General features: G+C 47.0%; 2 protein-coding genes across 9 annotated transcripts in view; one reads left to right on the top strand and one right to left on the bottom strand.

Annotated features, from left to right (window-relative positions):
• Positions 1-3,718, top strand: part of LOC135226495 (serine/threonine-protein kinase TBK1-like) — a 99,638-nt gene extending 95,920 nt beyond the window's left edge. For both annotated transcript variants that reach the window (XM_064266114.1, XM_064266122.1), the window contains 2 exons: positions 152-261; positions 3,368-3,718. In XM_064266114.1, coding sequence (XP_064122184.1) covers positions 152-261; positions 3,368-3,491 — 234 coding nt within the window. In that variant the 3' untranslated portion in view covers positions 3,492-3,718. The remainder of the gene's footprint in view (positions 1-151; positions 262-3,367) is intronic.
• LOC135226510 (inhibitor of nuclear factor kappa-B kinase subunit epsilon-like) overlaps positions 1-21,933 on the bottom strand; it is a 282,872-nt gene that overhangs the window by 124,504 nt on the left and 136,435 nt on the right. The window lies entirely within an intron of this gene.

The following is a 21,933-nucleotide window of genomic DNA, read 5'->3' as shown; positions in this document are numbered from 1 at the left end:
CAGAAAATTCTTCTCCCGTGTTAAGACATTTGTACATAGAAGCATAAGTCATATAAATAGTCAAGAATGTGTATTTTATAGGTGAAGTGGTACAGACAGGTCGTAGTTAGTTGCCAAGGAAAATCCAAAATTATTTTTTTTTTAATTTCAGATGCAAGATTCTGGTAAAAACAAACAGAATGAACAGGGAGATAGTACAAAACATAAAGATAGTCAGAAGTCAAAGAAAGAAGACATAAACAAAGCTAAAGTTAAACTGTCGTAAGTAATACTGTGCCATAGCATGTTGCTTTTTGAAAATTGGAATTTAATAGTCTCTTCTTTTGGTTTGTTCTAGTCCTGCTTTTGTATAGTCATGTTGAAGTGTAACTTAATGGAGATTTGCAGTGAATTAGTGTAGTTGTGCTTTGATATTGCCTAAGGTGATGAAATTAATGGAATGATATCATATTGTCATTACAAACTGTCATTTGTATGAAGGCCTACAGATAAATTTGGGTATCTTTACCTGTTGTTCTATAAGTAAAGCAGTATGCCTGGGAATGTTAAGAATGGTATATTTGTTAGTAATTCATGCCAGACAGTTGTTCCATTCCTACTCAGCTCTTGCACTAACCCTTATTTGTTTTTGTCCTCATGTTCGCTTTGCATGTGATTGTTGCCAGCTATTGTTAACCCCTCCTTGAATAATGGGAGCTTTATGAAAGGTTACACTATCATATTACCATTCCCCAAAGGCTGAATTGTGGGAGACACTGTACATATATCTAACCCCAATACTTTTTAACTTTATTTGGTGCATTAGTTTTGGCTTATTTTTTAAATTCTTTGAAATTTTATGTATATTTTTTTCAATGGAAGGTTAAGACCAACATATTTTATAGGAATAAAACTTTGCAAAAATTATCTTTTGTGTCTTCTAGAATGCACATTGTTAGAACAGCACTTACTGTTAAGCATATTTTATGTGACTGTTCACTCGACAACTTCTTATGAATGTCAGATTTTGGAAATTTTTGAAAACTCTGTTACAGAATAAACTTCAGTTTGCTCAGTATCTAAATTTTATCAGTTTTATTTTAGCTAGATAAGATACCTTTACTAAAAACACCTTCTGCAGGCCACCTCTATGAGAGTTAAGGAGGGTCTAGGTACTTTGAGGTAGAAAAAATAAGAATTAAAAAAACAGCTAAAATTCTTCCTGGGGCATTCAAGAATCCATTATAACTCATGGTAAAAGCCGTACTTCAGTGTACAGGCTGTTGGGGCCCTTAGGGGCACCTAGGGTGTATGTAGCAGCTGGCTTGCTGCGTAGCAAAATTGATCCCTATTTTCGCAACCATCATGCTCATTTTGCCGGGTAAAAATAAGTGATCATGGTAAGTAATCAGTACTTATAGCAACTTTCGTTGTTGAGATGATGACAAGGAACACAGGCAGTTATTCAGTAAATGCGACTTCAGTGGTTCTAAAAAAGAAAAGGGAGAGAATATCACTCTGCGATTTTCCTCTGTCCCCAACCCCATCGAATTCCTTTGTACTTTAAAAGGTCAGTGTATATCAAATAAAATTTCTGCACAATCAAATATTCGTAAAAAATCCAATGTGAAGCTTTGGCATTCTGTTGATATTGCTAAGGTAGTTGAATGGTCACTTTCTGATTTTTCCAAATATAAGAAGAAAATTATTTAAACGCACTGTAACTTATTATTTTATGGCGTCATTTAGGTGTACATAATAATGTGGCTGCACTACATAGCGTTTAGATAAATAAGAAAAACTGTTTATAATAAAGCATTTACACTTTCAAACTATTCACAACAAAAATTCATGCATATTGACAAAATTGAAACTGCTATAATTTAAGTATATCTTAGTGTAACTAGACCACTGAGCTGATTAATAGCTCTCCTAGGGCTAGCCTGAAGGATTAGATTGTTATTTACATTGCTAGGAACCAATTGGTTACTTAGCAACGGGACCTACAGCTTATTGTGGGATCCAAACCACTTTGCATCAAGAAATGAATTATTAATTACCGAAAATACACTCCTGTTCCACGCTGGCTGCTGCTGGGAGCAAACTCTGGCTACCAGATTGTTAAGCAAGTACGCAACCAACTCGTCCAGCAAGGAACTGAAGCTGCTATAACAAAAACAGGAAATATAACATTATGACATCATGATTATATGACTGATAACTCGGGACATTTATACTTGTACATAAAACAACAATAACTTGTAGTATTTATATATTATGAGGTTTCAATCTCAGATTCATAATAGTTATTTATGAAATTTTTCCCCCAAAGTAGCTAGACCTCCTTAAGAATGTTTTGTCTGAAATATTTGTTAATATTTTAGTTATGTCATCTGTGTAAAATCACAATTGCTTCAGTGTTTCCTTATGTCTAATTTTAGCCAAGTGTATCTTTGTGCAAAGAAAAATCTAAATTAGTCCTTCAGATGCAAGTATTGGGAAAGGTAAAGCATAGAGGTGCATGCTGAGAGAGACAAATATTTTTTGTTTCAGTATGTATTGTTTTGTACTTTTTATAATGTAATTGAGTTTTATAATTTAATATATTGGTGAAGGGTCCATTTCGGTCCGTGTTATTGCCGTTTTAAATGGCCATTGACATATTTATTTGTTTTAGTTTGTAGCAAGTTTTTCATGTGTATATATTTGGTTGAAAAACAGAAAACCAGGAAGGTAAATTGGCCTTCACAAAGGTAGGTTCCCAGGGTGTTTGAGCCAGTGTCCTCCTCCTTCCTGCAACTAGCCTTCTTAGCTTGGAAGTTTCTATACACAAAATTTTATCTTCCTATTTTTTCTAACTTTTGCTTGTCACATCTTTGTCTCCTGTTAAGAAGCATGCAAGTTCACCTGATTAGAATTTAATGTATTTTCAGGCTTTACTCTTTTTTGGGATTTTTATTACCGAGAACTTTGTAATGGTACTGTGGTTGCTTTTACTCCAGAGAAGTCTACACCATATCATTTCATGGATAGTTCTTCACTTTTACCAACTGGGAAAAGATAGTTCAGTAAGATTGATATGTAAATGCCCCAGCAGTCCCATTGCATGATTGATTTGATTAGTGGTGACATTTCATCGCACTTTGTTGTACATATGTAGCATGTCCAGTTATTAAAATCTTATTGCATCTCATTTCAGATTGTTAACCTTATATTGCCAAGGTTCTGTGCAGTATTCCTACCAAGATTTTTAGTACATTTATCATGAATAAAAAAGCAACAAATGTGCTGAGGAAAAGGAAGTAAAAGTACAAGTATCTTGGTAAAGAGAAAGGAAAAGAAAAACATTCATATTTGGAAATTAATGTGCATTTACATTTTTCCCCAGGTTGCAGGAGATGTGTGAAGCTCAGGAACATGTAATGAAATTGCTTGAGGAGAATGGTAAAATCATCAAAAGCTTCCAAAGGCTGGCAGTACTTTCAGATTCTGCTACTACCAGTGGAAAGTAGTGCTGCTTTAATTTATATTTTGTATAGCATTTAACCATGAATTCTCATATAGTCATCTATTTCCACAATTTTAAGTCATAAACTAAAAATGTGATTTATATATACTGTTGTAGAGGATATTTTTTAATACTATGTTGATTGTGATGTTTTCATTGCATTGAAGTTTTGAATAGTTAATGTTAAAGATATATACTGTACATGCATTTATAAATAAATGATATCTTTTATGCAGTTGCTTTTTTTATCTCGGTGCACAGCGTGAGAGCTCAGATTAGTAATTAAGCTTCATTAAAGGTACATATAGCAATGCATCACAATATGTGTTTCACAAGCTTAAAAGTGAGCACCCTGTAGGAAGGTAGTGCCGTCAGTGCACTTTAGGCATTACTTAAGGTTCTTTGCAGCAACCCTTCGGCCCCTAGCTGCAACCTCTTTCATTCCTTTTACTGTACCTTTGTTCATGTTCACTTTCTTCCATCTTACTTTCCACCCTCTCATAACAGTTTTTTCTTAGTGCATGTGAGGTTTTCCTCCTGTAACAGCCTCCTCTACTCTCAATTTTCCTTTCACCGTTGAATGCCCTTTTAGGTCCCAGCACTTGGCCTTTGGCGTAAATCTTGTATTCCTATAAAAGTGAGCAAAAGCTATCAAACAACACCCTGAATGGATATAGACGTCTAAGAGCAATAATTTTCCCAACTACAATCTTTGTTAGTCTTTTGTATGAGAAAAGATGCAGAGTGCATTAAAAGCATAGAATATGAGTGCTTGGTTTAGCAGCCTAAATTTCTTAAATCCATGTAAACTCGGCTAGTATACAGGAGAGTTAGATGATCGCTCCAGTAATCATACCAGCCATTATATTAAAGAAAAACCAAAGGAACAGAAACAACATAGTATTCTCTTTCTTCCATCTTACTTTCCACCCTCTCCTAACAGTTCGCTTCCACCCTCTCCTAATAGCTGATTCATAGTGAAACTTCGAGGTTTTCCTCTGGTTATACCTTTCAAACCTTTTACTGTTAAGTTCCGTTTCAGCGATGATGCACCTCATAGGTCCCGGTGCCTTTGACCTAAATTCTTTATTAAAGTCAACCACCATTGACGGGGGCACCTCCATATAAATGGTGATATGGACAATATAGGATAAGGTAATAGCAGTAATTTATTACCGCAATAAAGCATACAAGAGATAGGCAGGCAGGTTTACACCGTTCTATGACTGGTCTAAATCAAATTACTTAGTTACATGAAGCTTTATGAATAATAACAAACTGCATGGAGTTGTAGATACTCTAATGTTTTCAAGTGCAGTAAAGACAAACGCTTTGAATCAAATGTACTAATGCCAAATATTGTCAAATATAGCTCTGCAAATAGAACCACTAACGGTAGTTCAGTCTTTATCTACATATGCCAAGTGAACAATGGAAGGAGGTCATGGTTACCAAAAAAATTTGGACCACCAAGAGTTCAGTTATATGCCCCTCTGAGCACTCCACATATGGGGTGAATCCATATACGTACTATCTTTTAATGTTAGTCTGGATACCATTTTCAAAGGAAACAAATCTCTGCAATTAGAATTTGTCATTTGGATGCTTTATTGCCATATTGTTCAGTGCTAATAATCAAGTCAAAGACATGATTGGTTTAGGTACATTAAGCACATTAGTAACAACACATTGTTATTGGTTTCTTAATGTTGATATAAAAGTCCAAAGCATTCAACACCCATTAAAACTTTGGTAAAAATGCTTCTTAGAATACACCAAACAAAGATTATGAAGATACAACACTTCTGAGATAAAAAGGCATTACATTTTAAAAGAACACAAATTCATGAGGAAAATAATTGGAACTTTAGAACAGAACTCAGACTATACATCTCTACAATGAAAAGGCAAGGGTGGTATGAGAGATACAGCTTGTAGGTTTGAATGTAATTTAAAGTTACCAGGGAGATGATATTATTTTTTTATCGTTGTACAACCAAAATGATAATAGATTACAAGAGTTAAGCTAGTAGGACATTTTTGAACCCTGAAGAATTTTCATTTTCAATATTATGGCAGCGCCTGACCTTAGCCACAAAAATGCCTGACATCTATCCTTTCTTCCAATATATTTCCTCTTGTTTCTGGGACAGGTGGTCACTTTTTCTTTTTATCATTGTCTAAACTTTCATTTAAGTTAAAATTAACCAGACAATTGTTTTAATCCTTTAGGGTAACTTTCATCCATTTTTTGCTAGATGTACATTTTGACATTATTTACGGTTTTAATTTTTTTTTTATTACTACCCTTACATTATTCAATCATGTACATGGCTGATCGTAGGCAATAATTTTAATCATATATTCCCCAACTTCAAAATATCTGATATTTCCCAACTTCTAAATATCTTCATGGGATTTCAACAAAATTAAGTTATTCCCCACCTTTACTCAGAAAATTTGCTTCTGTCTTTGTACATCCTAGGAACGAAATCTATGTCATAGATTATAGCTTAATGATTGAAAGTAATATATTTCAATCCAAAAAATTAACAGCAACGAGAAATATAAATGAAATTAATTATATAGAATACAGTAGCTAATTACAAACTACAGTCATGGCGTACTCTTGAGGGCGGAGGGCCAGCGGTTGCCCGGGCACTCCCCGGTCAGAAGCTGGGCTCCCCAGTTGGACTTCCCATTTTAGCCAAAATTGAACATTTTGGTGGGTCTAGCGATCATGTCTTACATGATATTTTTATCCAACTTAATCTTATCAACCTATGTAGTATGAAGTTAAAAGTGATTGAAGCATAGTTTCAGTTTTGAAGAAGTCCAATGCTATTTTTGATACTGCTGCCTGAGTTAATTTCCAGGGAGAGGAGATAAAGAGGGAATAGGATGGGCTGAAATTTTGAAGATGTTTTTGAGGGTCAAAAGTCTTTTTGTGTTATATTGATGATATGCCCTATTTTGATACATTTACACGACAAGGATATTACTCTATAGTTTAAAATTAAAACTTGATAATAAAAAATAGGCTAGTGTTGAAAGTTTGTGAGGAAATTGACATTACAGTATTTGACCTACACTTGCATATAGTAAAAGTTGAAAATTGCATTTGAACTTATAATTTCAAATACAGGTTTACTTATTACAATGACCATTATTTCCCTTCATTCTCATGAATATACACATTCGAGATCAGTATATTTTACTAATTAAAAAATGTGGTACACGTATTAGTTTTGTGTAATTTTCTTTGCCCCCACAAAAAAAGAAAAAAAATGATGGAATACCTACTAGCTACGCCACTGACTACAGCAAGAATATATAACACTGAAGAATATTTGGATACTGAAAAAAATCCTGTACCATTCTACTCTGAAGATCGGCCGTTTATTCATAAATCAAATGTTCTATCCGCTAAGTTTTTATGTGGTTCGATTATTTAGTTGTGAAAATTGAAATTTGAGGTGCCGTTGTAAAGGATTGGCCATTTCGAAACGGCGTCTTCTTTTTGTGGTTTTCAAATCTCGTCATTTCTCAAGTGATTTTTTGACATTTACAAGTTACAACCTAGTCGTACAATATATTGTTTACAACTGGCTAGTTGCACGTGATCTGTTAGTAGTAGTGTTGCGTTGTTTGCTAAGCTACACACTAATTTTTAGGCTATACTACTACCGGTTACCGGAAGGCTAAACCTACCCATCTTTGAGGGTAAACTCACAGCTGCAGGAACTCCGAGAGTCCTGGGATAAGCTGAGCTAACCTATCTGAACCAAAACCCGCATTGGTAATTCAGATCTACCCCAGGTTTTAACACCGTAATCTACGCCGTTTTAAAGAAAATGGCCTACTTTGGTGTTATCCTAGCATAGGTTAGGCTTTAAGGGCCAAAATTTACCAGGTACCTAGCCTATGTTTGATTTTCTTGTTGGCTTAAATTAAGTTATGAGATGCAGAGAGGGTTAGGCTTGAGGGTAATTCTAGGCATTAACTCAGCACGGACTGCAAGGAACGTTCCTCAAATATACGACAGCCATTACAGATTTGGCCGTCAAATGTATTTCACCGTGTTTAACTAGGCTAGTACCTACTAGCCCCTGCGGGTTAATTACAGTTGAAGCGCCTCAGTGGCATGGTCAGTATGGTGTTGGCATGCCACCTTGGTGGCCGCGAGTTCAATTCTCGGGCATTCTACTGAGGAGTGAGAGATGTGTATTTCTGGTGGTAGAAGTTTACTCTTGACGTGGTTCGGAAGTCATGTAAAGCCGTTGGTCCCGTTTTTGAATAACCACTGCTTCCTTGCAACAGAAAAGCACCATACAAACATAAAATAATTAGTCGTTCTCCAAAAATAACGGTAAACTCTAGAAATCTAATTTCTAAAGAAATACCCAACGTGGAGTTAGCTATTACCTAGATCTACCGGCGTGAGAAGTTCGACCATGAAAACTGGCCAAACCTAAACTACCTACCTAGTTATACATCCTGACCTAACCAGACCTTACCTTCTTAACTTGACTTAGGGTGCTGTGTGGTGAGAACATTGCTTCCTGCCACCCCCCTGGGGCCCCCACCCACCACCCACCCACCCACCCACCCAACCCAATAGATAGGGTTAAAAACTGCATGGTACAGGGGTGGACCATGAACGATCAATGTGTACAACCCCAAGAAAAGTACATTATAACGCGTCCTGACACCGGAGTAGAGGTCTTTAGCTCCGTTTCTCACCAACAACAAGTCGCGTCTGATGCCCATCTCCGATGTCAGGACGCGTTATAATGTACTTTTTTGGGGGTTGTACACATTGATCGTAAATGGTCCACCCCTGTACCATGCGGTTTTTTACCCTATCTCCCCCAAGCAACACTGAATATCAGAAACAGATTGGCAAGGTTAAATTTCCATTCAGGTTCATTGTCTGGCACTTGCTGCAACCCAACTAAAATTACCTTTCCTAGAGCATCACACCCTGACTTGACCAGAACTCTCCTTCTTAATCTGACTCAAGGCATCATGCCATGACCTGGCTGCGGGTGGGGCTTCAACCCCATGGCCCCTCCAAGTAACACTGAATGTTGGAAATAGAGCGACTGGACTAAATTTAGGAGCTGAAATTACCAACGCCTACCCCTTTCTGCCTATTGCCCAATTGAAGCATATATTTCTTTATTGGTATCTTTAATTTTATGTATTTTTTGTGTAGCCCTTATTGTTGTGAATCACATGCGTTTCTCCTTGGTTACATGCCTAGCCTCACAATTATGGGGTAACATATACTACAAGGGAAACAACTAGGAATTGTCATTGTTTGGAAATTAGTAGCAAATATTGGTATTTCTACAGAAGCAATCTGCAGTGGCCTAGATTTGGCAATTGATGTTTTCCTATGTTATTTTACTTACTGAACAAGAATTTAAAGTAATATTTATTTGGACGACTGTAATTAACCCCCAGGGGCCAGTACTAAACACAGCGAAATACATTGGACGCCCCAATCCCTAGTGGATGTCATATCCGCGGTTACGTTCATTGCAGTTCGTGTGGAACTATTCTTTAGAATTACCCTGCAAGAAATGTAACCGCGGATACGACATCCTCTAGGGATTGGGGCGTCCAATGTATTTCGCTGTGTTTAGTTCTTTCCCCCGGGGGTTAATGACAGTCGTCCGAATAAATATTACTTAATATTCTTGTTCAGTAGGTAAAACTGCATAGAAAAACCGCAACTGCCATAGTCTGGGCCGCCGCGGATAGGTACCCTAGATCTACCCAAATATTTTTTAAGATTAACAGAGTAGTTGTCTTGACCTTATCAGGGTTTTGTCCTTCTATCCCTAGGTCCTGTTGAGAATCAAGTGAAGACAGCAAATCCAGAAAACTTACATAGCCTAAACGTATGGTTATGTTACTATTGTTACAGTGAGCCAGAGTTCAGCTGAAGACAAGTTCAAGATGTCCATTCCTGACAAGTCATGGCAACCACCTTATGTTGTCATGGAAACTTCGTGAGTGTTTCCTTTTCAACAAGTATAGTGCAGATTGGTCATTATTTCTTATATACTCTAGTCTAGACAGTTTTCTTTACCCTTACTTGCCTCTGTTTTTTTCCAAATGTTTCAGTGCTTTCCTATTGGTTCTGACTTGATTTGTAGGCAATTCCTTTTTATTAGTCAGTTGTCAGTTAAGATTTGCAGTTTGCTAGTTATTCAGGTAAGGATACATATGGTAGGCTAGTTTAAGTTAGATTAGCCTAGGGAAGGTTATGATAGGTAACACTGATACCCTCATTATCCCTTTATTTAACATTCATACTTATAGCTATTGGTATTAGTTTGCAACAGGTCCAACTTATCCCATAATAATTTTAATTTGTTCCGACACGGCATACAAACCTTCGGTCCTTTTACAATAGGAAGGTACTAGCGGCAGCTGGATAGGTCGTAAGCTTTCGAACAAGGGGTTCGGTAGTTAACTGCTTGTCCGACAGGCGCGCGCGCGCGACTGGGAGGTAAACAAATCACTTTTGCTTTCGGCCTCGCGGTGGATGGACGTGTTGTTCGACGCTCTCTGCCCGCTTCTCGTCGTTTGCTTTCTAAGTATTGGTTGTAATTGTGTGTGAAAGAGTTATTGTAAGTACAATTATTCTCTTTTTTCATATTAATTGCTGCTTCAATTAGTGATTATGATGGAATCTCCTCGCCTCGCTACCCCACGGAGACTTTCCCGCCGGGTATCGAAGGGCGTAAATGCGGGAAGTTCAGATCGTTCCCGGAGATTGACCCTCATATTTTATGTGCTCGGTGTCGGGGGCGCGAATGCACCCGAGCCGAGCCCTGTGATGTGTGTAATGATTGGTCGGAGGCGCAGTGGACTTTGTATGAGGGCAGGAAGAAACGAAGGCCTGCAAAGGAGTCGTCGGAAAGCTCTCCCGCGACTCCTTTGGTGACGGACACTTCGTCTTCTTTCCTGCCGCCCGCTCACTTCATGTCTCGCGCCTTCCCCTTCGGGGGGGTGTCTAGGTCCTTCTCTTCCCCTGACTTATCGAGTGTGGAGGAGGGCGCTAGATACCCTGACGTCCAGTTGTACTCTGGGTCCTCTATCCGTTCGTCGTTCGGGCGAGCGTAGAGGAGGATCCCCCTAATCACCCGACTTGTTTTGCCTCCTCAGGTGCGGTTGCCGCGAAGGATGACCTCGGACAGGTGTGGGCATGACGTTGGGGTTTGCAGGGCGTGCCGAGTGTCAGGGGCTGCTCTACCATCTCGCGGGCGCCGTGGCGGTCACCCATGCAACGGTCTCGACCACACCACGACCCTTACAACACCCGGCTACGCTTCACCTCCTCACCTGGTGTACACCCAGCACGCGGTCTCTGTGACACCCACTACATCGGTGCAGGGGCCAGTCGCCGTAACTCTAAAAAAAAAAAAAAAAAAAAGGGGGAGTGTGATGCCGCCACCTGGGTTTGCCGTGCTGCCGCGAGGACCGGACTTCGTGTGTGCCCGAAGAGCTCGCCCCTGGACCTCCCACCGGTACCTAGGATGTCTGTGCCGCTGGTCCGCCATCTGGACCGCCTACACAGTCTGCCGTACCTGCCGTGACCACTGCTGCCGTTCCTGTACCTGCTCCTGCTGTCTCGTCTGCCGTTCCTGTGATGCCTGCACCTGCTGATGTTGTTCCTGTTCCTGGCGCCGCTGCTCCCGATGCTGATCTGTTCGGACAGGTGCGTCCGGGCCCTGTTGCTTCGGCAACAGCAGCCCCGGCTCCGTCCTGGATGACAGATCTGACGTCGGTCCTGAGAAGGTTGACGAAGAAGAAGAAGAAGAGGAGGAAGGTGTCGTCGTCGTCTTCATCGTCTTCTTCGTCGTCGTCGTCGTCTGCCGCCTCTTCCCCTTCTTCTTCTAAGGCTCCCCCGCCGAGAAGAGAGGTCGCCTCCCCCCCCCCACCCCCCCCCTAAGAAGTCTCCTTCGGGAACTTCTAAGGGCCCGTCTCTGCTCTGGTGAGACGGGGGGGTTCTTCCGCTGGTGACCCTGCTCCTTCGGGGGCTAGGACCCGTCTCTTCTTCCGCAAGGAAGAAGACTACGGGGACCAGAGGAGTGCCGGCTAACACCGGCACTTCCTCACCTGCTGTCAGTGGTTCGGCCACAGCAGCAGGATCCGTCTCGGCCGCTCGTTCGCGAGAGGTACCGAGTGTACGGTCGCCTACCAGCGACCGTGCAGCCAGGAACCAGACCTCTGAGTCCGCTCAGCGTCAGGTTCACGGCACGGAGCGGAAGACTGGTGACAGCCGCTCACGCGACTCTCACCAGGCAGCTCTCGCTCTCGCGGCGAGCAGCTGGCTACCCGGAGGGCGGACGTGACGGTCCATGACCGGCCACGGGCTGAGGCTGGGAAGAGGTCCCCCCCCGTTCGCCGGCACCAGCACGGCTGGGTAGCCAGAACTGACGCACCGTGAGGATACGCACCGATCTCACCGTGACAGTGGAGCTCGCCGGTCGCCTGACCGTCGCTCTCACAGAGAGCGATCGGGTACGGCAACCAGCACCAGCTCCTCTGACACACGAGACCGGGGCCGCTGTTCTCGGTCCAGCCGTTCTCCACAGCGAGACGGCTCGAACTAGGTCTGCAGCTCGATCGCCACCGCGGGTTGGCGATCGCCTGCAGTCCTCCAAGCCCGCTGGTTCTACCAGCGAGCGAGGATGAGAGCGTCAGGTCTTCCTCTCCCATACCTTCAACCTCCTCGGGTTACACCGGGAGGGGCGAGGTATTGAGGAGTGATCGTGAGGGGTGCGCCCCTCAGGATCCCGCCACCGCGTCGTACGCACCAGGCTCGGTTCTCGGACCAGCCAGGTCGTACGCACAGGTGGTTGGAGGAGACCGAGAGGGGGCTGTCGCTGCTCCTCTCCTTGAGGGAGGAGGGTCTCGGGAGGTGCTCCTGTTTGAGGGACTGGACGGTCCATCTCCGCAGGATTGCAGTCACTCCTGAGATCCAGAGGAACTTTGCCGAGGTTATTGCGCTGATTCGTCAGCACAACGACCTCGGGGAAGGATCGCCGCTCCCACCATCCGAGCCCACGTCCCGGCTCGAGTCGTTCTGGGGCCCCGAAGAGAGGGAACCCAGACCGACGGTGGGGTTGCCGCGTTCGGAGCTTGCGGACTCATGCTGGGACCAGGTTGAATCGCTTGTCTCCGGACAAGACGGTTCGCTCAACGTCTGGCTCAGGTCGAGCAAGCTGCTTCCACCTCCTCTGCTACGACAGCGGCGGTTTTACGTGCCATCTGAAGACCCCGATGCGCCCAAAAACAGGTGAACCCGGAGTTAGCCAGGCTGACTCCGGGTGTGTCTCTGCAACAGCTCCTGTCCGAGAACCTGTGGTTCTCGCAGCAAGGAGGCACTCGGCCTGGAATCTACCGCCATGGACAGCTTTCCAGGCCGTCTCCTGGCTAGATCTGTGGTCCCTCACAGTATCTAAGGTCGCAGCCAACTCCGGGGGAATTTCTCCCGAAGATGACTCGGCCTTCAGGAGACTTTTGCCAGTCTGGGGGAAGAGCCATCTCCTTCCTTGCCCACCAGACGGTGAACCTGTGGGCCAACCATGGTTCTCCAGACGAAGGGACGCTGTCCTTACTCGGGTTTCCAGGGCGGCCGGGCGTGAAGCGGCGTTGGGACTTAAACGAAACGGACCTCTACGGAGTTGTTCCACGTCTCTCTTCCCACAGGAGAGATGGTGGACGCTGCGGTGGACAGACGGCGCACTGACGACAGTGACCGTCTGGTTCACCAGGCAGTCTCGAAGGCTTCTGGGCAGCCTCGGACTGCGGCCAAGTCTAAGAGCTCGGCTAGCGCTTCCTCGGCGGCTAAGACGGTTGCGGCGTCGAAGCCCCGGGGAATGACTCTGTCTTCTTCAACTTCTGGCAAGGGGAGCCGTAACCAGCCCTCCTCCCAGCCCTCCTTCATCCCGTGGAGGCTCTGGGAAGAAGTCGAAGAAAAGGGGGGAAAGGGGGGCAAACGCTAGGGACGGCGTTCCCCCTCACCTGCTGCCGGAAGTGGGGGGGTGCCTGGCCAGCCATTGGGCAACTTGGCAGCGCTACGGCGCCGAGACCTGGATTGTAGATGTCCTCGGGAAGGATATCTATTACCCTTCGAATCTCGGCCACCCCTCACCTCCAACCCGGTCCAACAGCAGTCGTACGTTCCAGGGTCATCGAAGGACGTAGCACTGAGACAGGAGATAAAGACCATGCTGAGCAAGGGAGCTGTAGAGATCGTCACGGATCAGTCACGGGCTTTTACAGTCGACTCTTCCTGGTGGAAAAATCTACGGGAGGCTGGCGCCCGGTGATAGATCTCTCTCCCCTGAAACGGTTTGTGCGCCAGACCCGGTTCACGATGGAGACGGCACGCTCAGTGCTCGACTCCATCAGGGGAGAACGATTTCATGCTTTCAGTGGACTTGAAGGATGCGTATTTCCAAATACCCATTCATCAGTCCTCCAGAAAGTACCTCCGCTTCATCCTCGACGGGACGGTGTACCAGTTCAGGGCACTGTGCTTCGGTCTCTCAACCGCCCCACAGGTGTTCACGCGAGTGTTCACTCTGGTGTCTGCTTGGGCCCATTCGCACGGGATACGTCTGATGAGGTATCTCGACGATTGGTTAGTCCTGGCGAGCTCCGCTCGCAGTTGCTACAGGACAGGGATCGACTGCTCGAGTTCTGTCGCGATCTGGGGATCGTGGTGAACTTCGAGAAGTCCGATCTCGAGCCCAAGCAGAGGATGAAGTACCTGGGTATGCTGATCGACACGGTTAGCAGGGCGAGTCTTCCCCGCAGACTCGCGGATCAGCAGATTCAGGGAGGCAGCCAACCAGTTCCTGTCTCGGCAGGAGGAACAGGTAGCTCAGCGATGGCAAGTCGTGATCGGACACCTGTCGTCGCTCGAGAAGTTAGTCCCTCACGGGCGTCTTCACCTGCGGTCTCTTCAGTGCGAGACTAAAGGAGAGTTGGTCGCAGGCGGACGGATCCCCCAAGCTTTCCAGTGTCACTGACACAGGAGGTGAGGCAGGAACTAGCCTGGTGGCTGGACGACAGGAACCTCTTAAGAGGAGTGCCCCTGCGCACTACCCCCCCCCCCGGACATGCAGCTGTTCTCAGACGCATCGACCGAGGGATGGGCGCGCCACACTGGAGGAGTTGCTGACTTCAGGAGTGGGTGGGACGAGAACCGACAAGCACCTCACATCAATGTACTGGAACTCAAGGCAGCGTTCCTCGCTCTCCAAGAGTTCCAGGACCGCTTGATGGGACACTCAGTGGTGTTGATGTGCGACAACACCACGGTGGTGGCCTACGTCAACAAACAGGGGGGACTAGTGTCTCTCCCGTTGTACCAGTTGACTCGGCAGGTGCACGAGTGGGCCGAGGCACACTCAATAGAGCTGTCGGCACGCTACATTCCAGGAAGAGGAATGTAGTAGCAGACACGCTCAGCCGTCGGGATCAGGTGATAGGGACCGAATGGTCTCTACACCAGGACGTGGCGGAAAGGCTCTTCGACCTGTGGGGGCGACCAGTCGTGGATCGTTCGCCCACCCGGCACAACAGGAAGCTCCAGGTGTTCTTCGGCCGTTGCCGGACCCCATGGGCAGCTGCAGAGGACGCTCTTCAAACACCCGTGGGACAACCTCTTCGCCTATGCCTTTCCCCGTTCAGCCTGATTCGCAAAGTGATCAGTCGAGCACTGGTCACCCCGAATCTCAGGATGATCCTGGTGGTCCCAAATGGCCACAGGCCATTTGGTATCCGGACCTGCTGGCTCTTCTCGCAGGAGAACCGAGAGAGATTCCCCCTTGGCACAACCTTCTCCGCCCAGCACACGTCGAGCCGTGGTACCACCGAGCAGTCCAGTCTCTACGTCTTCACGGCTGGCTGTTATCCACCATCTCTTGCGAACGAGAGGCTTTTCTCGTAGCGCAGCAACAGAGATGGCTGGAAACGTCCGTCAGTCCTCTGCAGCTGTGTACCAGGGAAGTGGGAGCCGTTCTTCTGTGGTTGGTGTCGTAGACGGGGGTCTATATCCTCTCAGAGCCACTCTTCAGCAGGTAGCGGATTTCCTCGTTTTCTTCGCCGAGAGAAGCTCCTCTCAGTCCCCACAGTCAAAGGATACAGAGCCGCCTTGTCGCTCGCCTGAAACTGAGGGGATTGGACATCTCGAACCTCGTTCGAGATCTCCTTGCTTATGAGGAGCTTCGAAAGGTCTTGCCCACCCAGGGAACTCAGGCCCCCTGCGTGGGATGTGACTCTCGTCCTTAGGAGTCTGACTCGAACGCCGTTCGAGCCACTCCGGAGAGTCGTCGGACAGGGATCTGACCCTCAAGACCCTCTTCTTGCTGGCCCTGGCATCGGCGAAGAGAGTAGGGGAACTTCATGGTCTTTCCTATGATGTACGACACTCCAGGGGATGGGGATCCGTGACGCTCGATTTCGTCCCGACTTCGTTGCAAAGACTCAGAACCCGTCGATCCCTGACGACAGGTTCGAGTCATTCACGATTCCCTCCCTAATGGACTTCACCGATAATGATGCGGATGAGATGCTGCTTTGTCCTGTGAGGGCGCTACGGCGCTATCTGAAGAGAACTCGACACCTCAGGCCTGAGTGTCGACGCCTCTTCGTTAGCACCGGGGTCACCAAGAAAGAAGTATCCAAGAACACTCTTTCTTTCTGGCTGCGTGAGGTCATCAGGAGGGCGTATGAGGCTGATGGTAGTGACGACATCCGTACGTCCCGTCCGAGAGCTCACGAAGTCAGAAGTATTGCCCCGTCGTTGGCGTTCGTAAGAACTTCTCCGTGGCGCAGGTCCTGAAGGCAGGGGTCTGGTCTAACCAGACTACCTTACGTCCTTCTACCTTCGGGATATTGCCCACAGGTCCTTGGATACATTTTCCTTGGGACCCGTCCGTGGTGGCTGCTCAACAAGTTGTGTAGCTAACCCAGACCCTCGCAGGCTGAACAGCATCGAGTCCTGGTGTGACGTGTGGATGGATGTGTGAGTGAGTGAGTGACTGGCTCTCTCTTCCCATCTTTTCCTTCCCCTCTACCTGTGGGCAGAGGGGCCATGGTCGTCACTACGCTGGATGAGGACGAGATGCAGGTGAGCTATATGACAGAGCCCCATCCTATCCCTTTCACTAGGGATAGGAGCAGAATATCCACCACTTCCTTCTACAAGGGGGGTAAGTGGATGCCTACAAGAGTCAAAACCTATGACTTTATATTTGCTCCTGTACAGGAACAAGTTCTTACATTGCTGGTACGAAGAGATACGCATGCCTCTCTCTTAGTACTCGGTCCAGAGAGGTCTGACCATTGATCCTGCGGTGCACACCTCCCGATCCAATCGGACAGAGGCTTGGATCCTCCCTCGCTCTTACGACCAGGGAGGCTTCCAAGGTTGGGCGAACACCAGTCTGTTCACAAAAGACTCAGATTCCACCACCAAGAAGTGAGTCCTTCCTATTGTAAAAGGACCGAAGGTTTGTATGCCGTGTCGGAACAAATGACAATTTGTCCAAAATTGCATTTTTCCTAACTATACAAACCTGAGGTCCTTTTACACATAGCCCCACCTCATGCCACCCCACCCCTCACTCTGCAGTTTTTGCTTGGGCCAAAAGCAAAAGCGGATTGTGTTACCTCCAGTCGCGCGCTCGCGCGCCTGTCGGACAAGCAGTTAACTACCGAACCCCTTGTTCGAAAGCTTACGACCTATCCAGCTGCCGCTAGTACCTTCCTATTGTAAAAGGACCTCAGGTTTGTATAGTTAGGAAAAATGCAATTTGGACAAATGTCATATTATATGTAGATGCATTTGGCATAAAAAATTATTAAATATTTACCTCTGGACGTTTTTTTGGGAAATCCACCATATTCAAGATAGGAATGTGTATACAGTAGTACCTCAGGATACAAAATTAATCTATTCCGAGGTGGCCTTCGTAACCTGATTTTTTCATATCTTGAACCACATTTTACATGTAAATACCCTAGTTCATTCCAAGCTCTACAAAAACATCCCAGTAAATTTTATAATAAAGCTAAATTGACTAATAAATAATGAAATACAACAATTTGGACCATTCAATACCTAACTTAAACTACGTATACTACTATGTACTACATACCTGTAAATAAAGTGTATTAGTGTACATAGTACAAGAGATACTGTACGTACATATGTACGTATGTAGTAAAATGTGGAACCTTACCTTTCTAGTGAGGCGATCTCCGAAAGTGGCGACAGAGGAGGAGGACAAATGGTAGAAAACTTTAACACTTAACTTTACGAAACACATTGAAAAATTACAGGAAACATTAACACTAAACTTTACGAAACACATTAACAAATAGCACAAAACGTTAACACTTAACTTTACAAAAAACTTAAAATTAATTTTTTTTTTTTTTTACAAAATTTCAATTACTTTACCACTTTCAACTTTGTTTTTTCGTAGTATCACTTGGATCTTCCTGTTTGCTTACTCCTACTTAAGGCCTCTTTAAAAAATAACTATCCAAGGAAGATTGCTTCTGCCTGCTTTTCACAATGTTCCTGAAACGACTCTGGCAAACATCATCGAACTGTGCAAGCATACAGCCTGTGTAAACCTTTTCGGGGTGTCTCTTTTCTACAAATGATTGCACCTTATGAAAAGCAGCTAGAGCATCCTTAATTTCTGCCGTTGTCATAGGGTCCTCCTCCTCGCCGCTGCTAGATAACTCTTCTTGAACGATGTTATGTTGCATGGCCTCCAACTCATTCAGGTCATCCGTTGTAAGCTCTTCTTGGTGCTCCTCGAGAGGTCATTGATGTCGTCCTCGTCGACATCCAGCCCCATGGACTTGCCGAGTGCAACGATCTCGTCAAGATCTGGTTGCGAAACAGTTTCAGGATCGTCAACTGTTTCTGAATCTGCATCAGCTTTGTCCACGTCGAATCCCTCGAAGTCTCGGGCGGATGCGGCATCAGGCCAGAGTTTCCTCCACGAAGAATTAAAGGTTCGCCTCGAAACCTCCTGCCAAGCTTGATCGATGAGTCAGATGCATATGACGATATCGAAATGCTCCTTCCAAAATTGACGCAAGGTGAGGTTTGTGGTATCGGTGATGTCGAAACATCTCTTGAAAAGATGTTTTTTGTTCCGATACGTAATATAAACCCTCGGTCCTTTAACAATAGGAAGGTAACTAGCGGCAGCTGGGACGGTCGTAAGCTTCGAACAGGGGCGAGAACGGTAGTTAACTGCTTGTCCGATCGTGCGCGCACCCGCGCGCCCGAGAGGTGAAGAATCACTTTTGCTTTCGGCCCCCGCGGGTGTGAAGGACGTGTTCGTCATCGCTCTCTGCCCGCTTCATCGTCGTATGCTGGTTTGGTTTATATTGTGTTTTCTACTAATGGTTGGTTTGACTTGAAAATGAAACTGTAAGTACACTGTTTTCATTTTATTACTTAATTATGAATCAACATGGAGCTATCGCCGTAGAGACGGCGATTTCCGCTCTTTTCATGAATTGAACCCTTGAATTATGTCTCGGTGCCGAGGGCGGGCGCACTCGCGCCGAGTCATGTATTTTGGGCGAAAGTGTGTAACTTGAAAGATGTAAGTACTCTTTTTCATTATATTTTTTGCCCTGTGCGTTCGTTGCCGAGAGCTTGATTGCGCTCGGCAAGAGCTTCTTATTTTGTATGAATAGAATGCAATGAAAGTGGATTCGCAATGCAGTTTTCTTTTAATTTTCATTTATTAAATTGCATCAAATTTAATTTTGGATCAATTTCCGCTCTTTACCCGGGAATTAATCCTTACGATTTATTGCTGTGAAAGTGAAAAATATAGCAAGTGCAGTATTGTTCATTTTCATATATATTTATGATAGCATCATATTATTATGGATCAAGTTTTCCTCCGCTCTACCGGGAATTGATTTTTCCCTCTTTAATTCTATGAAGTGAAAATCGCAAGTGCAGTATTCTGTTCATTTTCATATTATGGTCAATTTTCCCTGCTGTGCGAGGGGGTAGGGGAAGCGAAGGTCTGCCAGGAAGTCGTCGGAAAGCTCTCCCGCGACTCCCTTGGTATCCGATTCTTCGTCTTCTTTCCATGCCCCCCCGCTCAGCTTCCTCGTATTTTTTTTTGTTTTGGGGTTCTTCCTTCCGTTCGGGGTGGGGCATTATGTCTCCCCCCCCGTGCGTGAGGGAACCCCTCTTACTAATCTGTCTGTGCTACCGCAGGTGCTACAGCCGTGGGAGAACGACCTTGGACAGGTATGGACCACTGCGGCTGCAGGGCGTGCCTAGCATCCACGATCTGCTGCAGAGTCTAGCGAGGTCTGGGGCGGTGACCTTGGAGTGGTCTCCACTACAACCTTCACGGCCGACTTATGCTGCTTCCCCCCGCTGGTCTACACTCCCCATGCTGTGTCGGTGACGCCGTCTGCCGCTTCTAGGGCCGGTCGCCGCCGTACCGAGGAGGGTATGCCGCCGCCGCCTGTGTTTTCTTCGTGTTGCCTGCCCCCAGACTTCCGCTGTTCCAGCAGCTCGCCCCTGGACGGCCGCCAGTACCACGCTGGCTGCCGATGATTCTACGAGGCGATGGCTGGGCCTGCCGTACTGTCGCTGATGTGGTTCCCGCTACTGGACTTGGCTGTCCCTTCTGTGTTTACCGCTGCCGCTGTTCCTGCCGCTCCTGAGCTGGTTTGCTGTTCCTGTCGCTCCTGGTTCCTGCGCCTGTCCATGCTGGTCCTGCCCATGGTGTGTCTTCCCCAGTCCCAGTCCTTCCGGACAGGTGCAGTCGGGCCGTGTTGCTTCGGCATAGGCCCGACTCCGGCCTGGATGGAGGACTGACGACTGCCTGCGTGAGCTGACGAAGAAGAGGAAGGTGATCTTCGTCTTGTCTGTTGCTTGCCTCTTCCCCTTCGACTTCTAAGGCCCATAAGCCGAAGAAGAAGAAGGCTGCCTCCCCCCCTAAGAAGTCTCCTTCGGGAACTTCTAAGGGCCGTCCACCCGATGGTGGGACGGGGGGTCCTTCTGCTGGTCCTCCTGCTCCTTCGGGAGCGGGGCCCGTCTCCCCTTCCGTAAGGAAGAGATAGACGGGGACCAGAGGAGTATCGGTTAGCTTCTGGTACTCCTCGCCTGGTGCTAGCGGCGATGCCGCTACGCCAGGTTCCGGCGGTCGGTCTCTCGTTCGCGGGAGATCCCGAGTGTACGCTCTCCCTCGGGAGACCGTGCAGCCAAAGTTTCGGCGCCAGAGTTCGCTCGGCGCCAAGACCACGGCAGGAGCAGAAGGCTGGCGAGAACCGCTCAGGTGACTCTCGCCAGGCCAGCCAGCGGCCGCTCTGCAGCGACCAGCTGGTAACCGGGTTTTGTTATTCCCCCTAAGAAGACTCCTTCGGGAACTTCGAAGGGCTCGTCACATTCCGGTGTGACGGGGGGGTTCTTCTGCTGGTCCTCCTGTTCCTTCGGGAACGGGGCCCGTCTCCCCTTCTGAGAAGAAGAAGAAGACGGGGACCAACGGGTGTGCTGGCTACCGCTGGTACACCCCTCGCCTGGTCTTGGCAGCTCTGTGCTAAGCCAGGTACCGGCTCGGTTTCTCGTCCGCGAGAAGTTCCGAGTGTACGATCTCCTTCGGGTGACCGTGCAGCCAAAGTTAAGACGCCTGAGTCGATCAGCGTCATGACCGAGGCACGGAGCAGAAGACTGTCGAGAGCCGCTCAGGTGACTCTCGCCAGGCCAGCGGCCGCTCTCGCAGCGACCAGCCGGTACCTCGGGTGGACGTGACGGTCTCTGACCGGCCACGGTTTAAGGTGGGAAGAGGTCCCCCAGGTCCCCTCGACCGACGGTACCAGCCTCGGCTGGTACCAGCGGTTGACGTGCCCGCGAGGACGCTCACCGGTCTCACGGCGAAAGCGAGCTCTGCAGGTCACCTGACCGCCGCCCACAGGGACCGGGCGAATACGGTGACCAGCAGCAGCTCGTCTGACGCACGGGGACCGGGGTCGACGTGCTCAGTCGAGCCGCTCGCCACAGGTGAGCGGCACGGCCAGGCCTGCAGATCGATCCCCACCGCGGGTTGGTGATCGGCTGCAGCGCCCCACGTACGCTGGTCCTGCCAGCGAGCGGGGGGGGAGCGTCAGGTCTGTCTCTCCACTACCTTCAACTTCCTCGGGCTACCACCGGGAAGAGCGAGGTAGCTAGGAGTGATCGTGAGAGGTGCGCCGCTCACGATCCCGTCACGACGCCGCACGTGCCACGTATGGTCTTAGGACCAACCAGGACGTACGCGCAAGTGATTGGAGGCGACCGTCAGGGGGAGAGGGGGGTAGCGTCAGTTCTGTCTCCTCCGATACCTTCAACTTCCTCGGCATACGCCAGGAAG

Source organism: Macrobrachium nipponense, chromosome 20 (assembly GCF_015104395.2).
Source record: "Macrobrachium nipponense isolate FS-2020 chromosome 20, ASM1510439v2, whole genome shotgun sequence".
NCBI classification, from domain to species: domain Eukaryota; kingdom Metazoa; phylum Arthropoda; class Malacostraca; order Decapoda; family Palaemonidae; genus Macrobrachium; species Macrobrachium nipponense.
This window is presented reverse-complemented; position numbering and strand designations above follow the sequence as displayed.